Consider the following 18,709-nt stretch of genomic DNA (forward strand, 5'->3'; position numbering starts at 1 on the left):
TCTCTCCATCCTGCTACCTGCCATCTGCCCATGAGGCCACAAAGCAAAACCACATCTTTGGCAGGGGGTGAAGCTGGTAGCAGCTGTGTCACCACAAGAGCTCCAGGAGGGAGCAGGGGAAAGAGAAGAGAAATGGGGCAACTCAGTGTGTTCTCTTCACATGGAAATACTGCACCAAGCCATGATTCCCAGCTGGAAACCTTATTATGTAAGTAATATAATTTAGGACGTTAGAGGAAGTCAGTTACAGCCCATTCCCCTCAATCCAAACATACTCCCTGACCATTTTCTTAGAATATGACAATGTCATCTTAGCATGTGGTTTCTGAGCAACTGTCACAAGAAATTCAAGATCAGCACACTGCATCTCAACCACAGCACCAGTAAAGAATCACAGCAACAGAGTGCACAATACCTGGCTTACTCTCATTAAATGTCCTTCCTACAAGAATTGTAATATATTAAGTAGCATTTCACAACAGCTTAGTTTAAAAATTTTGCAACAAGCATGCTTCACTTGTGTGTTTTGTGAAATACAAATGGAAACCACAAAACCAAGAGTATGCACTGCTTGCTGTAAAAACTGTAAACTGTTGACTTAAAAAACATGTTGCTCAAGAGATATTTTAACACTGCATTATACCATTAACACTGAAAACCAATGTATTTCAAATATTAAGTAAATAATCCCTTTCCTTGTGAGAGGAAGCCAAGAGGGACTTGGGGGTGCTGCTGGATGAAATACTGGACTTCAGCCATCAATGTACCCTTGCAGCCCAGAAAGCCAGTTGTATCTTGGGCTGCATCCAAAGCAGCGTGGGCAGCAGGGCGAGGGAGGGGAATCTGCCCCTCTGCTCTGCTCTGGTGAGACCCCACCTGCAGCGCTGCATCCAGCTCTGGGATCTCCAGCACAGGAAGGACAGGACCTGTTGACATGGGTTCAGAGGAGGTAACAGAGATGATCAGAGGGCTGGAGCACCTCTCCTATGAGGAAAGGCTGAGAGAGTTAGGGTTGTTCAGCCTGGAGAGAAGGCGGCTCCAGGGAGGCCTTTCAGTACGTAATGAGGGCTTATAGGAAAGGCTTATGGGGACAGACTTTGGAATAGGGCCTGTTGTGATAGGGCAAAGGGTAATGGTTTCAAACTAAAGAGATTGTCTAGAGAGGTGGTGGATGATCCATCCCTGGAAACATTCAAGGCCAGGCTGGACAGGAGTCTGATCTAATTTAAGATGTCCCTGTTCATTGTAGGGGGTTGGACGTGGTGACCTTTAAAGGTCCCTTCCAACCCAGACCATTCTGTGATTCTGTGATAGTGAATTCTACAAAGTTACCACATTCTGAAGCTCCAGGTTTACCATACATTGAATTTGTATTAGTTCAGGACTAACTCTGCTGAGCCACACAGGGAAGGTCAAAACAAAGCCTGTGCAAAACCACATTTTACCTGGTTTCTAGAATGCTTGAGTATATTACATCCATGTACACAAAAATAGTCAAATTCTCAGGTTATAAATGCAATTACAAGCTATAGGACCAAAAGAGGCTACATAAACTTTATATGTATAAAAACAAAATAACCACAGCTTCCACTTCTCATGCAAAAGTTCATCCATTTCAAAAATCCTTCCATTTTTGGTCTTTCCCTTTGAGCATCTTAAATGTCTTTGCTGGTTCAGTCCAGCACAGTTCATATCACTAAGCTAGCAAATGTGTCCAATACTGGCTAAACAAGAGAGCTCCCACTAATGGCAAGAAAAAAAATATGAAAAGAGGCACTATCTGAAAGAATAATTTCAAGTTCAGATATTATATATTTAAAAGGCAGTATCTGAAGCTAAGAGCAATCTGAAGTAAAAATTCCATTTCCTGCAGCTTTCCTTGTGTAAGAAGTTTTACAATCTGGATTCAGGATTCTAATTAAACATGGTATTCTTTCTCGAAAGAATGTGAAAGAAAATTCTTCACTGTATTTAGGATACAGCCATCGTTAAACCTTTTCTGTCTCTAAATAACATTTTTCACTCATCTTCATTTTTTGCAGTTGCAGATATCAATTTTACAGCTCCACAAAGTAAATGTTCCTATTTGATGACTGCTATAACGTAAAAGCAAACAAACTAGACATCTATTACCGAAATGGGCTACATTAAAAAAGCACAGGGAGACACAAAAAAACTGGAGGCATATGAAGTATTTAGGAAAAAGAATCCATGCTACCCAATTGGATTGAGATAATCAGAGATTGCTTCTACAGTGAGTTTTGCTATATTTGAGACACTTTTATTTAACACTGTACTTTTGTAAAAAAAGAGTCTCTGCCTCTTCACTACTGAGTTTCCCTTGAGATTATGCTAATAAAATATAATAGACCCAAGGAAAACAATAGTTTTTTTCCTACTTGGCGTAAACACATATAAAATTTCTTGGTGAGTATTTGTGTTATGTTGGTAGCTGGAGGCACTAACAAGGGTCAGTTTCCATTGTGCTGTGAGCTGTAAAACCAATACATGAAAAATGTTGACTATTTATCCTGTTAAAAGTAGTTACCAGACATTATCTCTTAGGAAAGTTTCGAATTCAAACACATCTTTGGAATGAAACAATTCTGTGGTCAACTGTGTCTTGCTGTTGGCCTGTGTTTCTACCTTTTTCTTTCACTGAAAGCTAAAAAGAAAATTTTACAAGTAAAGGAAAAATTCTGGATAAAAAGTTAAATTCAAAAGAAACAGTTATCTATGCTGATGTCCCTCCCAAGAGTAGTGCACCAAGGGCCAAGTCAGCAGCTGAGGTGTGCAATGCCAAATGTGAACTGCTGTACTGCACTGGTAGTATCCCAACTTGCCTTGACTAAATGTGCCACAATAAAACTCAGCATATCATCAGTCTTTGCAGATGCATGTTAAACAGAGACGGGAATTACAACAGGACTCAGTGTGAAAAACAAGAACTTTGTTGAATACAGACAAAACAGAAAAATCCCCAACACTATTTTTGCTATTTGTGGGTTAGCATCTAACAACCACAGGACAAATGCTTTCAGAAGTATGAGAGAAGATGCTTTTGACACTCAAGCTCACCTGAACGAGCAAGCATTCTCTGTTTTAGGACAAACACCCATAAAGTATTAGTAGATAATCTTTTGAACCAAAACCAAATAAAATCATACTTGTCAGTAACGACAAGTTTAGATCATGTTGAATTTTTGCATTCATCCTGCTACACCAAGTTTCTGCATGTTTTCCTGTGCTCCCTCCCTAGGAAATGTCAGGCCTGCTAGGACAACAGCCAACATACAGCTAATTAGCTAAATAGTCAAACCTACCAACCACCTGCTTCCAGCACTCAAAGCATTAACCTTTTCTGCTCAATTCATCTGTCTGAAATGGTAAAACAAACCACCTGTTAACATAGGGGGTCATATAATATGCAAAACACTGATTCTGTAAAGCTCATATAACCTATCCTAAAACCAGCTAAGAAGAACTGCTATTTGTATTACTGAATCACCCTTTCATCATTCTACTGCATTTCATATATTCTGGTCTACTGGTTAAAAGCTCAAAAGAGCAAGGGGAAAAAGGAAAACAAATAAAACCAGTAGAACATTCCATTCTTTTTCACCTCTTATGACCGTACTTTCTGTATGCAGGCAAATCAAACCAAGCAGAGCTCTGTCCTGATCCTGTCCCACGTTATTTCAATGGACGCCAATTAATACTATGTCCTCTCTCAGTAATGCTATTGCTTATTTAAAGCAAATCTAAAATCTCTTAATATCTCCTGCACTTTTTAGTGCTGGAGAAAGTAGTTTGGTTACCTCCCAAGTAGAGAAACAAACAAGAAATTCCCCAACAGATGGGAGGTGAATGTCACACGGCAGAAGCAACAAGAATTCCGACTGCACATCCCCATATTAATTGCAACATAAAATTCAACTTCAGTAGTCCACTACTGGGCACAGTCTGCTTGGATAAGTCATAAATATCGCTCCAAGGGCAAGAAAGTGTACACAGCCTACTGTTTGAATTAATAAAAAGACATACTACAGTGTCTCATTCTGCTGCTGTTTCCAGCAGTTGTCCACTATCTCACCAATGTTTGAATCACAGGCTCCTCAGGAATTGTCACCAGCTCTTTGCTTTGGCAAACTCCAAGGGGCATTTTCCACCTGAAGGCATGCTGACTTACAAACTGTTAATATTCTGATTCCATTCGCATTCCTTAAATTCAAATACACAGTGGTGGATTTTATTTTTTTGCACACCACGACCCAAACTAGACTTTTAAAGTCTTTATTTAGTAGCCTATTTTTTGAACTGCGAACAGAAAACACTCCAATCCAGTAAGGACAAACTAGAGGTTAAGGTGCTAATCTGAAGTGTGAGTTAAATCAAGGGAGGAACTTGGTCATGAGAAATCATTGTTCCCATCCTGTTAAAACAGGCAAGACATTCCAAATAGATTTTAACATATTTTTCATGCACGTGCCCATAATGGGAAACCAAGCATAGTTTTGCTCAAATGTCTCCAACCCCTCAAAAAGCCTCTTCTTTAAAGCCCTTGATTAAGTAACAAAACAAACCTGAAACTTCTGGCCCAAAACAGTGCCTCCATCTACCTGATGGCTTCTGCTGTATCTGTCCCTGGTCTGGGCAAAGAGGGGGCACCAGCACTAATCCCAAGAGAACAGCCCATCCCCAAAGCAAGCATATGGCAGAATAGCATGAGAAACACTAGGAAAGCCCAATACTTACTTTTGCTAATTTTATTAACTCTGTCTGGAGAGGTTTCTTAAAATTATGCAATTTGACCAAGTCTGAGAGGAAGGGGAAGAACTGTTTTCATTTTTAACTGAAGATAACATCAGCAATGCAGTCTGAAGAGAATTAGAGAAGAAAATTTTCAGCGTCGCTCATTTTCTTAAAACAGGTTTCAGATACACGCATGCAAGTTCTTGTTCTAAAATGCTGAAAAAAGACCAAGTGACAAGGACCCAAGGCAGTGGCATGAAGTTGTGTCAGGAGAGGTTTAGGTTGGATATTAGTAAAAGGTTCTTAACCCAGGGGGAGGTTGGGCACTGGCACAGGCTCCCCAGGGAAGTGGTCAGAGGACCAGGCCTGACAGAGCTCCAGAAGTGTTTGGCCATGCTCTCAGGCACATGGTGTGACTGTTGGGGTGTCCTGTGCAGTGCTAGGACTCGATGATCCTTATGGGTCCATTCCAACTCTGGATATTCTGCAATTCCATGGTACCTGTGTCCCCATTTTGGTTGACAAGGAGAAGGGTGAAAGCATTACTCCATGAACTACCAGGAGAGCTATGTTTTTTAAATCAGAAGTCTTCCTTGTTTACCCCTATCACTGAAGTGTAATGGTTGATTGCATTTGTTTGCAAAGGAAAGTGTATCTTGTATGTTTAGCAATGAACTTTACTGATATTCAGAGTCCGTAAACACTGCCTGTGAAGCACCAGTGCTCCTGGAGCCTACATACCTGGGGGACCTGTAACTACAGCCTCATCAAAAAGTTCAAATACAGATATATGAAGTCATGAAAGAGAGTCGGCCTCTCATGTCCTGGCAATATTTTCTTCTCTAAAATAGCCATCAAATGTACCTCAGTCCCTAATGATCTGGCTCAAGACATAAAGAGTATCTAAAAGCTAATTAGTCCACTAAAGCATCTGAGGCTTAATGAGCACTGCGCTAACATCTCAAAGCATCAATATCATGGAGTTTTTAAAGCAGTCCCAAATGCATTCATATCAGAATAGAAAATATTTCTAGAATCACATTTAGAAGTTGATTTTAACAGGTGCTGTTCTTTTTTTTTTTTAAACCTTTTAAAATATTAAACTAAAGTGCACACAAGTTTATAACCCAGGCTTTTGCAAATCTCTGCAAAACGTGGCCATGTAACAAACAGTCCATAATCCTTTTATCTTCTAAATACTATGCAATGGAAAGCACTCAGTTCTATATGGTGTGCTTTTTCTCTGGATTTTATAACATCATGTCAATCAGCTTTTAACATTCTCTTTTATGGCAGAGATGAGTGCAAGAAAAAGAACACTCTCAAATGCAGCTAAAAACTTCCACTAACAAACATCATTTAAATCACAGGATTCTTCACCAGCATCTACGTCTTCCATCAGCTTAAGACACTAAAAGCATGGACGACAATATTCAGTAAGTTTAAAAAGAAGAAAAAAAAAATGTACTAGATTGGTAAGGTTTTAAATAAAGACTTCAGTTTAATAACATTTTTGTTCTAAGCCTATAAAATCCTTCTGCAGCATTTGGAAGCCAGAGAGCATCTGAAGTCAGCTATGCCCCTTGGTAAAGCTTGACCAACTATTTAACTGTGAAACTGGTATTGCTTAAGCTGAGAAACGTTAACTGGTAGAATGAACATTAAAAAAAATTAATTGTTTTGTAATATGGATGGGCACAGCTGTACAGAAAAACAAAATCTCAAATGCTCAAGTAGAAACCCCTTCTAGAATTTTTTGCCAGGAAAATGCAGAAGCTCAAAAAAAAAAACCAAAAACCCTCATTTGTTGAACATAAAAGAAATATTCAGTGTTTTCAACTAACTAATTTGTACACATTACATCAAAGATTAGAGCACTTCCTAGGAAAAAAATTATTTCTTTACGAAACAGGATGAGCACCAAAACTAATTTTAAAATTAATTTTGGTTAATGGTATGTGATTGCTGAGATCTTAATAGATCTCCTACATCTGTAAACATGTAAATGTTGAGCCTAAATCTGTTCCAATCAAGGTTTTGATAAAGCAACTTCAGCAGTCACCTAAGCTTCTCTAGTTGTTCTTAGAAAAGAACAGTGATTTTAAATTCTAGTTAATTGATTTACAGCCTCCACTCAAAACCAAGTAACTCCTACTGGCTGGGGAAGGAATTCCTCTTGCACTGTTGAATATAGCATAAATCTTGAATACAAGCACCTCATCAATCTGTAAGTGTGTCAGCCTGTCATCCTGGAAAAAGGCAAAGTTTTCACCGGCATTATCCAGACTAGTTTAGAGAGTCTGGGCAAGGAGTATTATTGGCAACAGTCTTAGGGGGGGAAAAAATCAGGTGCCAAACTTCCTCCCTCCCAATGAAGTTTGTTTTGCAGGCATTTTTACTTTGGAGAATTCAGCTCTTCCTCAGATTTCTACAAGTGAAAAACAGCAATACCTCTACCAACATTTCTCAGTACTGCCCTATCACCTTAAGTACTCCAACAAGAACACCAGAACTCATGGCAACACACTATTTCTGCAAAATGCAATAAACAGCCAGGTTATCACACTCCTCTAAGAAACCTACACCTTGTGGAAGTGATCTTCTTATGCTAACAGGATGTATAAAACAAAGAGCTTTGAAATACTTGTGTTTCCTCTTCTGGAAGTACATCACATCTTAGATCTTATTGCATCAATGGTATAAACAACTGTAAATCACAGTCTACTTCTACACTGGAAATGTATTAGTAACAGCAAAAGGATTAATGCTGCATTAAAAAAAGTGGCAACCCTACACAGTGTGCAAGTTTTCATTTTGCTCAATTTGCAAAATGCATCATATAAATTACATTCACAAACGTTGACAAAAAGAAACAAAAAACCTTCTTCCGGGGTTATTTTCATTTGCAAAGATGTCAAGCAGCAGAAAATTATTCTTATCTCTGAACAAGCTTTTGTACTTCTTAAAGAATAACCTCCTTCTGTACTTAACATCAACACAATTGCACTTGGTGAACAGAAATCCCGTAGCATCCAAAGGCAGTCATGCCTTTTACTCTTCAATTTAATCCACTGAGAGCTTTAAACAACTCGCAAGGTCTACAATCACAGTCTTCTTAAACTAACATTTCCACAAATTCTACAGTTTTTGATGCTCCTTCTAGCATAAAAGTGAGATCCCACACACAGTGTTTATTCATGAATTGGTGAAAACTGAAGCGAGGACAGAACTGGAAGCCACAGGGTACTATTTAAGTGCTAAAAGCCCTCACATCTCTGTCACAAATCATAGCTATCAGAGAGAAAAAGGTTGAACACACACTGGAGTGTGCCTTGAAGTGAATACAGCAACAAATACATCAGAGAATGTGTGTTAATGCTACATGCTAATTAGATATAGTAACAAAGATGATTACTTATAGTGGTCAGACTTGTTCCATACCATGAGACAAGCCATGAACACCTTAACAGCATAACCACATCAGTCCTGCCAGACAACATCATTCGGCTATTTTGATAAGAGGGACACCAGATTCCTACCCATAACACTTCAAACTGCAGGAGAACTCCTTAAGGAAAAGCCGAAGTCCCAGAACACATGAGTAACTTACACCAGCAATGGATCAAGCAAGGAAAAAGACTGCTAGCTAGAAACACAGACAACACACAACTGTCTCTGAATCTTCAGAGGTCATCAGGAAAACTGGGTTACACATCTGAGATGTAATAGTCAAGAAAAGAGTATCAGAGCACACAGAAAGTAATGGAGCATGAAACTGAAGAGCAAAATAACTTTATTTTAAAGGAAGCAAGCTGCTCTAGAACATGCTCTTGGGCTTAATTCTCTTCATCAAACAGTCTTACCAGATTTACTGTGGTTTACACAAGTCAAGGTTAGTAACTTACTTCTTGAATGTTTATTCTTGTTATTACCAACAGCTAAGTTTTAAGAAAGCTACTTTCGAATAAAATAAATGATAGCAGAAAATGTTACCTGATAATCTCCTGCAACTGAGAAAAAAAAACAAAACAAAACACAAAAATTATAAGCAGAGGCACTTAAATGGACCACCAAAAAACTACCCAACATCCCCCAAAACAAATAAATAGTGACATCTCTCTGGAAGAACTTTATTGATTTTTTTAATTATTATTATTTATATTGTTTATAAAACACATATATACATATACACTTAACTCATGTAAATTGGGCACACTGACAGATGATCAGGTCCAAAACAAAGATACCATACTGAAACATTATCAGCAAAAAAAGGATGTGATTCACTTTTAAATAAATAATTCTTTTTTTTTTTAAGTATTATTGCGTTTTAAATTCTAAGGCAAAATAAAGTCAACTTCAAAAAATGGAACTTTCCAAAAGCTGCTTATTTCTTGGAATGCCCAGCAACTACTCTACTGAAGCACAAGAGGTATATCCATCACCAATCAAAACACAAGCCTTAATCATTATTTTTTCAAACTCTACCCACTTAATTATAGTGGGAATTTTTACTGCTATTTCCTAACTCTACTTTAATCTTATTTTATGATTAACCAACTGAGAATAAAATCTGCACAGGAAAAGCTCTCAATTCCCCTCCATAAGCTAATGTCTTTAAACAACTCTTTGCCCTCCATACCATGACTGGTTCAGCAAGTTCAACTTTATTGATACTGAACAACAGGAGACTATCCTAAGAGCTATAAGAACAAAAAATTGTACAAAGATTATATTGTCAGTTAGCTTGTATCAGCTGTATACACATCTGCAAAGGTTCAGAGTATCTGGAGTGGTTTTGTTCCTTTTTTAGAAGAAAATCAGACCAAAAAAAGGTTGAACCTACAGGACTTGGGTTCTGGCACATCCTTTGGCACATGGTATTAGTGAGGGATCAGCTTTTCACAGCCATTCTTTAACTGCCAGTGTGAAAACACTACCACTGGTTTGAATCAGTCCATTTTGAAGTCATATATATACAAGCAATGTAGCAGGAGCTGTTGCAGTGCACAGAGAATAAACAAACCTGAAATACTGTTCTCACATAACACCCACAATACCGTGTAACACTTTTCAGACTGATATTTTTCCAATTTTAAAGAAGAATTTTACAGTGCTGAGTATTAATTTTTCCACTCCAAGTATGTTTGCTTTGACAACACACACCTACTACATGTTTATTTCGTTACTCAACTGAGAAAAACACAGATCTCCATAGTTACCAACAGGCTGCTGTGACAGGATGTAACAGCAGTTCATTTTGTATCACCCAAACTGCATGTATTGGGGTTTTGCTGTAACAAATTAAGAACTACTTGGGAGAAGTTGTGTTCTTTAGAGAATCAAGCTTTCGTCATGATTGTAAAACCCAAATACAGGAACAGTTACGTTTTTTGAGAGTGAGAATGTTTAATCTTTCAGTTCCAAGTCCCACGAATGTGCACTCACATATGGTTCTCTCCCCTATGCTTAAAGAACCTTGTGAAAAATGGTCAGAAACAACTACAAAAGTTGTCATTCTCCAAGGCTGGGAACTGCCAGGATCTGAGATTAGAGAATGAACAATGCACACTACAGGAAAAGAGCAAGTATAGGGAGATATAAGGTTAAAAAAGAACAAATCCAAGCTGCAAGTAACATTGGGCTCATGAACAGAGCAGTAACAAAAACATGTTCTTCAAAGAAATAATTTTGGTCATTTGCTTTCAGTTAGGCCCTCTTCCTTAACCAGCTCTATTCTCCTGGCTAGGACACACACCATACCACATCATTTCTGGCACAGGATTAGTAAAATAGAAGGATGGCCACAACTGAAATGGAAACTATCTTGTCATCAGTTCTGTTGGCCAACACACACTAACTACTGGAAGTATTCTCGGAATAGTTTACCTTTTTTTTTTTTTTTTTTGGCAACAGAGAAGAAAAGGCAAAAGCCATTCTGGTTGCCACGTGCAACACCAGCATCTGGGAAGTGAATGTGAGGGGTGGAGGAAATTACTGCTGTGCCACCTACAGCATGCAAGTGGTTTCTGTTCCAGGTTACAGTCCTGAGACTCTGCTAGTAACTCCAGCATTGCAATCAGATATTTTATATCGAGCTTCTCTCTCCTCTCTCCCTTCCCAAGAACTATGTTTTTCTCACCAAAATAGATTTCAACAGCCAGTCCATACCCAGTGCACCACACTAAACAAACGACTGCACAAATAGCCAAACTTGTTTACTAAAGATAAAATCTACAAGACACATACCACAATATTTCTTAATACCAGGCAATGACAGCTGTATGTGTAGAGGTTTTCCAGTTACTCTCATCACAACTACACTTCTGCAGAAATTGGAGGCAGAAGTTGCCACCATGTCATTTTTTTTTTACATCATTGGAATGGTACTGAATAATAAAACACATTCTTCACAAGGCTTCTATTACAAGCTAATCAGTTCATCTTTTAAGTGAAATAGCTGGTTTTACATATACACCTGATACCTACTCTTTTCAAAGAATCACAGAACTGATAGGGTTGGAAGGGACTTCTGGACATCATCTTGTCCAACCTCCCTGCCAAGGCAGGATAACCCACAGCAAGTGACACAGGAACACATCCAGGTGGGTTTGGAATGTCTCCAGAGAGGGAGACTCCACAATCCCCCTGGGCAGCCTGTTCTAGTGCTCTGACACCCTCAACATAAAGAAGTTCTTTCTCATGTTAAGGTACTTCTTATCATTTATGGGCACTGCTGGGCACCACTGAAAAGAAGGTCCCAGTTAGGCCATATTTACGTAGAGGGGGAAAAGAAACTACATAACAATTCACATATTAAAAAAAAAAAATCAAAAGCACAGTTAACTCTTCAGAAGACTATTACAACACTGTCTTGAAAAGTGATATAAAAGCCCCCATCTAAATGGGTCAGCAGTTCTCCTAAATAAGTGTAGTGCTAATCACTTGCAAGTTATCGCCCATTAAAAAAAATCCACTCTACCTTACAAATCCATTCTAGGGGAATTCAGCATTGTAACACTCAAACTCAGCACACTTCTTGCTCTAAACCACAAAATTACTTCTAGATTGGAAACACAAAGATTTAGGACATGCAATAGTCATTGGTGGCAGTTAAGTATCTTTGTAAGGAAATAACTTACTTGATTGAGTTTCTGAAGTGGTCCTCGGCAGGATTTTTTACTGTACAACTGTTCAGCAACCACAAATCTGCTTCAGCAGAGTTGTCTACAAAAGAGAAAGAAACAAACCTGTGTTAAGAATTATTTAACCTGTCGACTCCTAAATTATAACATATAAAAAATCCTGAAGTTAGCCATTACTAATAAATTGGCTATTTGCAAGATTACTTTATATTCAATTACATTCTTGGAAAGGGTTTTTTGTTGCTCTTTGTTTTGTGTTTTAGGAAAAAAAAGAGGCACATGAACATTTCCATTGTAATTTCTTTTTAATTTTTTTGCCAATGGGGAATGAATCGTTATCTCATTTACCAGTTGAGAGGCCATTAGGTTGCACATGATGGAAAACAAAGTTAAGAAGAACAGTCACTACTCCCAGAAATGCATACTTCCAGAAAGATCTTGCCTAGACAAAGGCAAAATTAAGTGGTCAACAAAAGCAGGTTTCACTAAGACAATAAAATCCCTGCTTCAGTTCTACTGTGAATTAATACTACAAAAGAAACAGAATTTATAAAATGTGTACCTCTACTAAAGAGAAAATCAACATAGCTAGTTTGGAAAGAAACATACATATTTCTAGTTTTGATTATATTTTAGTTATGGTATAATTATACCTCAGCAATTTTCAGATAAAAGATATTCATGCAACCAGTATCTGCCTCCATTCAGATAAGGATATTATTTTCTTCAGGATCCAAACCTTTCTGTATGTTCATAGCCTATTGATACCTAAACTCATTAACAGAAATGAACCTCAGAATTATCTGCAGAAGCACATATATAAACTCTAATCCTGTAAATCATGACCTATAGTACAGAATTACTAGCATAGTCACTATCCTTGTGAAGTTAGAGCTTCTTTTTTTGATCAAAAGAATGAAGATAATCGATCTCAAATAGCTCAGTGCTTCAGCATTCATCAGGTAAGAAAATTCATGTCACTCGCTACTATTCAGTACATTGAGCACTGAAGTATTGGCTGACATACCTTTAAATAACAAAAGCCAGTAAGTAATAAATACAGGTAAAACAATTCTTAGGATGCCTTACTCGAATTGACATCTGCTAAGGCAGGAGAAAGCCTGCCAAGACTTAGGCATATTTACATATGCACTCATCATGAATGGATCCATACAGGCATGAATATCCTTTTCCTCCAAGCACACATGACGAAATGCTAAAACTGAAAAAGATTTCTGTCTCATTGACATTTTCTTCAAAGAAATCATCATTTACAATTAACTATAGGTCACTTAACCTATGAATCAGGTAAATTGAAAATAATACATAAAATGCAAGTAATGCTAAATAAGGGAAAACATTCAGGGGGGTTCTAATCATTGTTGACCAAGATTACACTATTAATTTGGCTAAAACACAACTTCTGTGACAGGGAAAGGACACAAAGCCGTCATCAAAACAACATTCAGACCTTTAGCTACTTTAAACAAAGCAAGTATCTGACCCTGTCATGTTGGGAAGAGCACTCAGTTCAATTTTAGCCTACACAGAAGTCAAAATAAAAATGGAACAAGATAAAGAACCTCTCGTCCAACACAAGCTGCATGAAAATTATGTTTTTAGACTAATGAACAGACTCATTTACTATTAGAAAGATAATCAGAGGTTAAAAAAATTATTAGGAATTATGTACAGATGAGCAAAGAAACAGTTTCAATGTTAGGAAAAGAGTGATCTCTTGGCCTAGTCAGATGCACCAAGTATGAAAACAAACACATTTTAAAAGTAGTTTTCCAGTAACACTGCCAAAACTTTGTATTTTTTATTCTTTTCAGCAGCATAAAATGTTTATAAACTCAGCCCCACACCCATAACATACCCACCTGAGAATTAGGGGTGGGACACAGACACACACTAAATAGCAAGAGGCCAACATTTAAGTGAGACATTACATTTAACAGACTACAGCTGCAGTAGCACTCATGCACCACTGTAAAGCACAACCATTTTCAAGAGATATCATTATTCAGAGGAGAGATGCCTTGATACAGAGAACACCAGTTCTGGGCTTGGTTTCAGTGCATCCTTGTACCATGGTTTCCAGGTGTGCAGGAAGAGACAACACTGTGGCAATACTTCTCCCCTAAAGCCAAAATCAAAACCCTCTCTTCAAAACAGCATTGGAAGAAGTAACACATTTAAGTTTAGAAAGACCTTACATACTAAGCCAACAGGAACACATACAGCAGTTTGGTTTCCAGGCTATTAATATACTAACTCCTTGACTGACAGTCTGAGGGACAACTGCAACACTTTATATATTTTACACATATAAAAAAGTCTCCCAAATATATGTAAATTCATTTCTTCACAGGCTTCAGCTCTGCAGAACAGAAGATGCAAAACAAAGGCTTTTACAGAATAAAATCTCCTGAGCAGTTTTGGGAAAAGGAGTCTCATTCATGTACTCATCTAGAAATCATTTAAGGAAAATAAAAGTCTAGCTGAAGTTTGTCCTCCCCTTACAGCAACAGTATTGTTTTATCATATTTAGTTGTTCTATTTCTGCATTTATTTTTAAATCTTTTTTTTCCTAATTAACTCTCATACTCTCTCAAATGAATATATGTACATACAAGTTTTGATTACGCATATATATAAATATATAGACACACACGAGTTACTCATTTATTAAATAAGAGTTCATATCACAACTCTTCAAAACGATAGCTAAATTTTTTTAGTACTTTACTGCCCTATTCATACGTAAAATAATTGCATGCACTGGTGTAAACTCACCACAATCTACTGCATTTTCTCAAGAAAATTTCAGTTAAAAAGAAAAAAATTGCCAACAGGGCCTTTTTGTATCAGGTTGCAGGAAGAGCTGAACATTTGCAACATTGTGGGAATAACTTGTCAGTGGTCATATTTTGCTTTGAAAGGCCTTGATAGATGTGTGGAAACAAACATGGACCAAAACAGCAGACTGGGCTTGGCATGTATAAACAACATCTTCTGGCTTCATTATTACTAAACATTAAGCAACACCAGCAACAATTCTTTATTCAGGGCACGGAGACTGGAGCAACTGGCTACCTATATATATGTATAGGCATGTGTGTGCATGTATATGTATCTATATGTATATATACGCCTGTGAGTGTTCTGACATGAGTAGTTGCTACTGTTCAGAGTTGTCCCCAAATTAAGAGTCAAATAGCTCTGACAAATAAACTCAGGCTTCTAAATACATGCCTACAGGGGCAGAGGCAGGGGCAGACAGCCCTGAGGTTTCCCTGTTTATACCCCAGGCAGACAGATAAAGAGCTTAGGTCAGGATGGGAAGCACGGCATGAATGTGGTGCTGCACCTACCACGGCAGCCCACGCACCCTTCCTTGGAATGTCTCCACCTGCCACCTTTTCCAGCTCCACAAGGTTTTTGAGAAACCTCCAACATTTCAGTGAAGAACACATGCCTGTGTTTGAGAGCTCACACAGATCTGAGTGAACAGGACAATCTAAACTTTACAGAAGGTTTTCCAGCAAGTCATAGAGACTGTGACAGACGAAAGTGAAGCAAGAACCATAAGTACAGTGAACATCAATTACGGTAGTGAATATGATACGGGTGCATCTATCCTGCAAAAATCTTCTCTAAGGGGATCTTCTTCAACTTATTTTTGCCACATATTCAGCATAATGATACTTTAAAAATTATGATATTTTGCTGCTAACCTTTTTTTTATGATCTACTTAAACAGTTTCCTGTATGATAAGACATTTCTAGAAAAAAAAAAAAGGATATGTCAAATCAGCCTTGTATTAAATGCTCAAAAACACAACTCAAAACCATGGTCTTTTTGTGACCATGTGACAAATCTTTTCCATAAAAAAAGGGCTACACTGGAAGTAAACCACAAAGTCTATCATACTCTCTGAAAAACAACATAGAGTACAAAGGAACCTAAAGGTCATGGAAACTTCTGAACACTTAATTGGGAAACTCAGGAAAACATGAATTGGCTGCATTATGCAACACTAAGATGATAAAATGGCAAGAGTCTGAAACATCAGTATACCTACAGAGGAAAACAATATTTACAATTCTTTTCTAACTAGCAGTGTAAGGTTTGTTATCATTACAGAAACCATAAATCAGCAGAATTTCTTAAGAAGACCGCAGTAATACTATCAGCTGAAAATTAAACAACTGATGGGTATGCCCTGGTCTCTTAACTTTTAGTCTTTTTTCTTCTAATTCTTTTTCCAAAACTTTGTTTTCTTCTAATCCCCCCCAAACCACATCTCCTCGAAAAATCAAAACACTCACAAAGGAAAAAAGTAGAAGGAACACAGCTAGTGGAGCCCTAAAAGAACAGCCCTTCTTTACTTTCTTCAGCACATCACTCCTCTCTCTGCACTGAAACCACTACCAGATTTGCTCAGCACTGATTGCTCAAAAAACATGACTCATAACTAGTATGATATCCTTTTAAATACTGTACATCCATCTGAGAAATTCAATCTGAAAGCAGATCTTTCTCTGTAATCACTGAAGGCTCTTCCAGGGCCTTTCCCTCCAGCTGTCCTTATCCTGTTCCTAATCTCTCTGTGAGTTTTCCTTCTCACCTTTTCTGATTTTCTTACTTCTAATTCTCTTACACAACAAATATAACTCCAGTTTCTCTGTTTCCATGTGCTGTATTCCAGCCTCTGTTCCCATTCATGGACCTCTCCATTAAACGCTTTGTCCTGTTCATTCTTCCTTCCAAAAGAGTTCTGCTCCCTCCCTTGATACCCGGGTTGCCATTTTATGCTCTGGAGCCAGATCCAGTAACATCCAAGGTATCTGGAATGTGTGCCCGCAACTGTTCTCCATGGGAATCATCTGCACGCAAAAACCACAAATATCGAAGCATGAGGACACCTCACAGCCAGTTACAAAAGTCATGGAGCATCTTGACTGGGACAAAGTTGCCAAACTAATTCTTTTCTTTCAACATCCCTGTCATAGAAACCCACTGTCATTCAAATTAGCTTACTGAAATTAGGTACTGGTTAATTTAATGATTTCTTGGACCACTGGGCATTGAGAGACCTCAACAAGTATTGGGAAAGAATCAACAAGTATTGGGAAAGAAGAAAAAAGCACAACAAAGTTGAGAACAACAAGTTTGGGGTTTTATTTGTGTGCCTTTCCTTGGCACACAAAATACTTAACTACCATTTGCTAGTTGTCAATAATGTATCAGATATAGTTAACTATCAACTTTCATGTCACTTGCCCTACAGAAAAGATTCCAAGCAAACTAGCTCTTTCCTTGTGTCTGCACCCTCGACAGCAACTACAAATCAAAACCACAAGTTATCATGAGTTTCCAGATGGTACTTGTTTGAAATCTCAGAGACACATTATCAGTTCCCACCTCTGAAGACGTACCATCCATTTGCCAACACTCAAAGGCATGCCGAAAATACTAACTTTGCAGATTGCAAATGTCTTTCAAAACAATCCCACTCATGTCTTATCAACAGTATCAGGATGTAAAATATAAAAGAATCAACTGATTGCAACATGACTTCTGTTTTCTCATTAAATTTCTGAGATACTCTGGACATAACAAATTACTTCATTCACAATTAATGAAAACACAACGATTTTGTTCACCCTCTATATATGTTATTTAAAGTTCCAAAAGGAAAACCAGGCTACTTATCAAATCAGGTAATCCAGACAAGCCTTCATGAAAAAAATAATTCTCCCATCAGGCAAGAGCACCAATTTAAACTACAAATATGCAAACTTGCCGTTTTTATTCTCCATTAACATTTCCATTACTGCGCTAATTGTGCAAGTAAGCTTTTTTGGGTTTTCTGGTTTTTAAGAAATTGAGTATTTTTAGCAAATTCATTTTTGAGCAGGCAGACATCTCAACAGCAGCTACTGCTGGACTACAAACAGGTTTTATAAAGCCTTCCAGATCAGGATTCTGTGTCTGCTATCAAAGGATATTTCTCACTGTCCAGCACCAAAACAGAGGTGCACAGGGACTGTCCACTGAACACATCACATACGTAGGAACTGAGCACGTTTAAACACACAAGATCTAGCCAGTTAAAACCCAGTAATACACTACTGGATTCAAAATACGACATGTTAAATCATTGCCTCTCCTCATTTCAGTATAACAGATAAATAACTCAGTTTTATTTACTCATGCTACTTTCAAGACTGAATTTTTTCTAAAAAAATAGTGGTTTATTTCCAGTCACCTTTGAAAACCATTCCCAAAAATAAGCACATACACCTCTCTTTTCAGCTGTTTAGGGGGTATCGTGCAGTCACTGGGAGAAACTGCTAAGCTATCAGTTATGTCCATTCAATCTGTTCGTGACCTGGAACTTCGCTGTACCACTCCTTCCAAACAACAAACTCCTTCAAAATATATTAAGTTTGATGGAGTTTACCAAGGCCAACAGAACAGCTTATGGCTTCTGCCACCATCACTAAAACTAAATGGTAACTTTGGGATCACTGAGAACATGAAAGTGGAACTTGAAAAATTACAATAGGCCAACACCTGAACTATCATTAATATATTTATAAATAGTGCAGACAAAAGAACCTGTATTCCAGAGCATGCCCATTAATAGAATACTTCAGGCCTGGCATGGGGGTACTGAACATCAGACAGCACAGAAGAAAAAGCACATGAAAGAATAAATTTAGCTTCAAAACATTGATGATGATAAATTTTACTTCCCACTTCTACTCTGCAACCATCAGTAGCACTTACTCTTATTTAT

General features: G+C 37.8%; 1 protein-coding gene across 6 annotated transcripts in view; it reads right to left on the bottom strand.

The window, feature by feature from the left end:
- The window catches only part of CDKAL1 (CDK5 regulatory subunit associated protein 1 like 1), a 383,689-nt gene that overhangs the window by 305,371 nt on the left and 59,609 nt on the right, over positions 1-18,709 (bottom strand). For all 6 annotated transcript variants that reach the window (XM_069007992.1, XM_069007993.1, XM_069007996.1 and 3 more), the window contains exon 5: positions 11,895-11,979. In XM_069007992.1, the coding sequence (XP_068864093.1) occupies positions 11,895-11,979 (85 nt within the window). The remainder of the gene's footprint in view (positions 1-11,894; positions 11,980-18,709) is intronic.

This window comes from Aphelocoma coerulescens, chromosome 2 (genome assembly GCF_041296385.1).
Source record: "Aphelocoma coerulescens isolate FSJ_1873_10779 chromosome 2, UR_Acoe_1.0, whole genome shotgun sequence".
In the NCBI taxonomy this organism is placed as follows: domain Eukaryota; kingdom Metazoa; phylum Chordata; class Aves; order Passeriformes; family Corvidae; genus Aphelocoma; species Aphelocoma coerulescens.